Source organism: Chenopodium quinoa, unplaced genomic scaffold (genome assembly GCF_001683475.1).
Source record: "Chenopodium quinoa cultivar QQ74 unplaced genomic scaffold, ASM168347v1, whole genome shotgun sequence".
NCBI classification, from domain to species: domain Eukaryota; kingdom Viridiplantae; phylum Streptophyta; class Magnoliopsida; order Caryophyllales; family Amaranthaceae; genus Chenopodium; species Chenopodium quinoa.
This window is the reverse complement of record NW_018743593.1, coordinates 3894525-3900938: the sequence shown is the minus strand read 5'-3', so window position 1 is coordinate 3900938 and position 6414 is coordinate 3894525. Positions and strand designations below refer to the sequence as shown.

Sequence of the window (6414 nt, the reverse complement as noted above, 5' to 3'; positions counted from 1 at the left end):
AAGATACACCTACAGAGCAGGAAACAAGATAAATCAAGAAGATCTTATACATTTCAAAGATATTCTGAATACATTTGTAAACCCTAGAGATCCCTAAGTATAAATAAGAAGAAATAGATATTTGAACATTCATGTACGTTCGCATATACTTAAATATAAACAATTTGCTCTATTTTTATCTACGGAACTGCGTCCTTACTGAACAGGGAAGCCTATCCTTACTCAGTATTGCATCTCTGAACTCATCTTCTTTATATAATTGAATATTTATTGCTTACTTATTGAATGCTTATTTATTCATTATCATTCTTAGTTATTTCATATGCTGTTAGTAGAATGATTGTTATTACCCCTCAAACCTAGCAAATTCTTAGATACCCTTATTGAGATTTGCCTAAACAATTTGGTGCCCACCGTGGGGCTGATAATCAATTAACCTACCAATTCACCAAAAACCAAGACAAACACCATGACTGGGCAACCAGTACCTTTTACTATTGCCGAAATTAATGAAGGAATGAACGCATTCCGCCAAACTTTAGACTAGCAGAAAAACCAAATCGAAACGCTGCTGGCTCAAAAGGTCCAAACTGAAGCCAAACTCACCATCCTTACTTAACAAAATGAAGCCCTTCGCAGCCAAATACAATCAGTTGCATCTAAAACCATTAACACCAGAATGAACACTAAAAGTATAGCCATGCAGCTCGACTTGTCCGGAACCTTTCACACCCCTAACGGGGAAAAAGGATCTAACAACAGGGAAAAAACCCTGGATCTAGTCTCTTTGGATGCAGGAACCCCCAAGAAGGGCAGTCAAGAAGGAGCCGAAGAGGGAAAAGTAGAAAAGATGGTCAAGGAATACCTCAAGACAATCGAGGCCAAAATAGCCAAAATCCCTGGAATGCCGAAACCCATGGAAGAAGAGGCAGCAGATGGCTATATAGAATCCCCATTCTCAGAAGAAATCGCCATGGTAGAGGTCCCAAAGAGGTTCAGCACCCCCAATATGACTATGTATAATGGAACAACAGACCCCGATGAGCATGTATCCCTTTACAAACAGAAGATGATAACAAGCTCAATCCCTAGAGACATCAGAGAGGCTATCATGTGCAAAGGCTTTGGAGCCACGCTATCAGGTCCAGCTCTAACTTGGTTCATTAAATTAGATAATGGGACTATTCGATCTTTGGCAGGAATGGTGAACCTATTCAAGGTCCAATTTGCTAGCAGCAGAAAAATCGAAAAGCAATCTTCAGATCTGTACCGCGTTGTGCAGAGACATGGTGAATCCTTGAGAGATTATCTTAACAGGTTCAACAGGGAGAAGATTGGAATACATAAGTGTGATGCTCCCACAACAATTGAAGCGTTCAGAAGAGGATTACTAGACCATAGTGAGCTCTACAAGGAGTTGACTAAATATCCCTGTACAACCTTTGAAGATGTTCAAGCCAAAGCTATGGCTCAAGTCAGATTTGAGGAAGATGCATATGCAAGAAAGACTCCCGAGCCAGATCGCCAGTCAAGAAGGAACAACAATTTTCCCAGAAGGGATCATCGATTCAAGCCATATCAGCGTTCCCGCTTTGATGAGGGAACAGTCAATGCAGTCGAAGAAGAATTTTCTGATTGGAGGGAAGATCCTGAGCTCCCACCTAAGTTACATGAGTATTGCTTTAACGTTAACCCTGCAGGAGCAATTAGGACCCTAAATAAGATGGGAGATACTGTGCAGTGGCCCAGGAAGAGTGACAGGACTGGAGAGAAGAAAGATTCGTCCAGATGGTGTGATTTCCATTCAAATATCGGTCACACTACTGATGAATGTGTCGCGCTCAGAAAGGAAGTGGCATACCTGCTAAAGAAGGGCTACCTCAAAGAGCTCCTCACAAATAAATCTAAAGCTTCTGGGAGAGAAAGAGAATCTAAGCAAGGAGGTCCTCCTCCTCCGCCTCCAATTGTCAAAACCGTCTGTTTCATATCAGGAGGATCAGAAGTATGTGGCTTGACGTATTCTGCAGCAAAGCGGCATGCAAAGGAGAGTAATAAAGATCAACCTGACAAGAGGGAGAAATCCAAGATAGACATTCCCATCATGTTCGAAGAAAGCGATGTGATGGAAGGCCATCATGACGGCCTAGTGATTTCACTCCCAGTTGGAAACTGCATGATCAAGCGAATCCTAGTGGACAATGGAAGTTCTGCAAACATCATCATGCTTGACACTCTGAAACATATGAACATAGACGAAAAAAATATCGTCAGCAAGTCAACAATGTTAGTGGGATTCAGCGAGGAAACCAAGAAGACAAGTGGAGAGATTACATTGGCCACGTACGCAAAAGGAATCAACCTACAAGTCAAGTTCTTAGTGATTGACACTCTATCTTCATACAATATGATCTTAGGCATACCTTGGATACATGAGATGAAGGCCATCCCCTCTACATACCATCAAGTCATTAAGTTTCCTACTAGGTGGGGTATTCAAGAAATCAGAGGAGATCCTAGGGAAGCAAAGGAATGTTACAAGATCGCACTAAAAGCAACATCCTCAGAAAAAAGTTCAGCATAGCAATCAGAGGGTCAGCTGGGCCAAGAAAAGTTAAGCATAGCAGAGGAACAAGAAGCTACAGAAGTCCAGTTGAACCCCAAACATCCAGACCAAAAGGTCAGAATAGGATCAGAATTGAAGTCAGAACTCAGACAACAAATATGACTTCTTAGAAGAGGAAAAAGATGTATTCTCTTGGACCCATGAAGACATGAAAGGCATCTCTCCAGACGTAATTACTCACAAGCTGAATGTAGATCCACTACATACACCAGTAAAGCAGAAGAGAAGGAAATTTGCGCCAGAAAAGAATAAGATTATTAATGAGGAAATCCAGAACCTATTGAAGACTGGAAAAATCAGAGAAGTAAAGTACCCAGAATGGCTTGCTAATGTAGTAGTAGTCAGAAAGAAGAACGGAAAATGGCGCATCTGTATAGACTTCACAGATATCAACAAGGCATGCCCAAAAGACCCGCTCCCTCTACCTCATATTGATGCCATGGTAGACGCTACAGCAGGGCATGAGTTATTATTCTTCATGGACGCGTACAGTGGTTACAATCAAATCCTCATGCACAAGGACGACCAAGAGAAAACCGCTTTCATTACTAATCAAGGAATATATTGCTACAAAGTAATGTCTTTTGGATTGAAGAATGCAGGAGCAACATATCAAAGGTTGGTGAACAAAATGTTCGAAGAGCAAATAGGAAATACAATAGAGGTCTACATAGACGACATGGTAGTAAAGTCCAAAAAGGCGGAAGACCACGTCAGAGACCTTAGAGAAGCATTTGCCATCCTGAAGCAGTACGGCATGAAGTTGAACCCCACAAAATGCACATTTTGAGTACAGTCAGGAAAGTTCCTGGGATACATGGTTACCTAGAGAGGAATAGAAGCCAACCCAGACCAAGTCAAAGCCATCCTAAACCTAGATCGACCAAAGTCGAAGAAGGAAGTACAGAGCTTAACAGGGAAAATCGCAGCGTTGAATAGGTTCATTTCAAAATCTTCAGACAAGAACAAAGCCTTTTACGAAGTATTGAAGAAGAATAAGGAATTCAAATGGGAACAGGAGCACGACGAAGCATTTCAGAAGCTGAAAGAATACTTGGCCAACCCATTGATTCTCTCTAAGCCCAAGGAAGGAGAGCCACTCCAGCTGTACCTCGCAGTGTCTGAAGGGACGATCAGTGCAGTCCTCACAAGAGAAGAATACAAGGAACAATTCCCAATCTACTACGTAAGCAAAACCCTACTCAGTGCGGAGACAAGGTATGCGTCATTAGAGAAGGTCATTTTAGCCTTGGTCACTGCTTCAGTGAAGCTACGCCCGTACTTTGAAAGCCATTCCATACGAGTACGCACCAACTACCCCATCAAAGCTATCATGAGAAAGCCAGAAATGTCAGGAAGGATGGAGAAATGGGCCTTACATTTGAGCAGGTACGATATACAGTACGAGCCCAGGACAGCAATCAAATCACAAGCCTTGGAAGACTTCGTAGCAGACATCAGCCCAACTCTCGAGGAAGAAGCGCAAAAAGAAGTATTGGCACTACGGGAACCAAAAGCTACACAAAAGTGGATACTCCACACAGATGGCGCAGCAAACATACGCGGAGTAGGCCTAGGAATAATACTGACATCACCCCAAGGAGACAAGATAGCACAAGCAATAAGGTGCAACTTCAAAGCCACCAATAATGAAGCTGAATACGAAGCGCTGATCACAGGATTAACCGTCGCAAAGGACATGAAGATACAACATCTAGAGGTAATTTCAGACTCCTTACTCATGGTAAATCAAGTCAACGGAGAGTATGCAGCAAAGGATGCCAGGATGGTAACCTACCTGGAAGTCACAAAGAGGCTCATTAAAGAGTTCAAGGAATTCAAGATAGATCAGGTACCCAGAAACTTGAACACTGAAGCAGATGCACTAGCAAACCTAGGATTAAACATCAACCCAGAAGAATTTAGAGCTATCCCCCTAGTGCACGTACTTTCTCCAGCCATAGAGAAAGAATCAACTGAGAGCGTCTACAAAGTTCAAGAAAACCCTACAGAGAAAGAAAGCAGCAGCTGGACAGCATCACTGAAAGAATACCTCTTGGACATGACGAAACCAACAGGGAAAGTAGAAGCTCAAGCACTCGCTCAAAAAGCCTCCAAGAATTTCCTAATCAGCAACGTACTCTTCAAGAAATCTGCAGCAGGCCCCTTCTTACGATGCCTAGAAGTAAAGGAAGCCAAGCAAGTTTTACAGTCTTTACACAATGGAGAGTGTGGAAATCATTCTGGAGGAAGGAATTTAGCCAACAGAGCACTTAGAATGGGATACTACTGGCCCAACATGAGGAAGGATGCAGCAGAATTCGCCAAGAAGTGCCTAGCATGCCAGAAGCACGCACCCTTGACGCACAGTCCATCAGAAGTGCTACATCCAACACTGACACCTTGTCCATTCATGAAGTGGGGAATGGATATAGTAAAGCTCCCTCCATCATCAGGACAAAGAGTATACTTCTTAGCAATGACAGACTATTTTTCAAAATGGATCGAGGTAGAAGCATACAAGAAAATCAAGGATAAGCACGTCATATCATTTATAAAAAGAAACATCCTAAGTAGATTCGGGGTACCAGCAGAGATCATTACAAACAATGGATCCCAGTTCATCAGCAATAAGACTACAATGTTCTGTAAGGAATGGAACATCTCCCTCATTACATCCACACCTAGGTACCCACAGGCAAATGGACAGGCAGAATCAAGCAATAAAGTCCTCATAGGTAACATGAAGAAAAGGCTGGAAGGTGCAAAAGGGAAAAGGCCGGCAGACGAGCTACCCAACATACTATGGGCAGACAGGACAACCCCAAAAGGCGCTACAGGCCACACCCCATTCTCGTTGGTCTACGGATGTGAAGCAGTGATCCCAACAAAGGTAGAGGTCCCCACAGCAAGATATGGGTTAATGACAGAAGAAAGGAATCAAGCAGAACTAATTCACAACCTAGACACGGTGGAAGAACTTAGAGAAGACGCAAGAATGAGAATGGCAGCATATCAGCAAGAAGTAGCAAGATCCTTCAACAAGAATGTCAGAACAAGAGTCTTCAAGTTGGGAGATTGGGTTCTCAGAAAGGTATACGAAAATACTAGAGAAGTGAACGCAGGGAAATTAGCACCCAACTGGGAAGGACCTTACGAGATCATTAAGGTGGTAGGAAATGGAGCCTACAGACTCAGAAATGCAGAAGGAAAAGAGGTACAACGAAGCTGAAATGCAGCACACTTAAAGCTATATCATTTCTAAGGAGCGAAGGTACGTAGTTATCATTTCAATTTTATCTCTTTTTACAAAAAACAAACAAAAAAAAAAGAAAAAAAAAGCACAAAAAGCTCCAACAGCCAAAATCAGCACGAAAGGTACTCCTCTTTACTCACACTTTGTCAATTCAATTTATGATCATTACGAGTACTGACTTTGGCATCGGAGGGTCATTAGGGAAACCCACGACCACCCCTCACATTATTCTGTTTTGCAAGGAACAACACCTACACTGCTAGGCAAGAGCACAACAGGTCATCACAGAGCAAAGGTTAATCATCCTTGCAAGGAACAAATCAAGTAAGAAGGTCATTGTAAAACTGTCCCCACAGAACAAGCAAACACATGTAAGCAACACTACATTCATACTACAACTGTAATACAACTGTAATACAACTGCAATACAACTGCAATACGATCATAAGACAACAATGATACAATAAGAAACATAAATACATATCAACATAGAAAAAGAGGCAGAATTACTTAGTTGCAAAGCAACAAAACAGAC

General features: G+C 42.2%; 1 protein-coding gene across 1 annotated transcript; it reads left to right on the top strand.

Moving 5' to 3' along the window:
- Positions 1 to 700: 700 nt before the first annotated feature.
- LOC110682741 lies at positions 701 to 2581 on the top strand. Its single transcript, XM_021859065.1, has one exon. The coding sequence runs from the start codon at positions 701 to 703 to the stop codon at positions 2579 to 2581; it is 1881 nt and encodes a 626-aa protein (XP_021714757.1).
- The last annotated feature ends 3833 nt before the right edge of the window (positions 2582 to 6414 follow it).

Excerpts from the sequence above, each read along its gene's own strand:
- LOC110682741 (XM_021859065.1), top strand. The coding sequence starts at position 701 with ATGCAGCTCGACTTGTCCGGAACCTTTCACACCCCTAACGGGGAAAAA.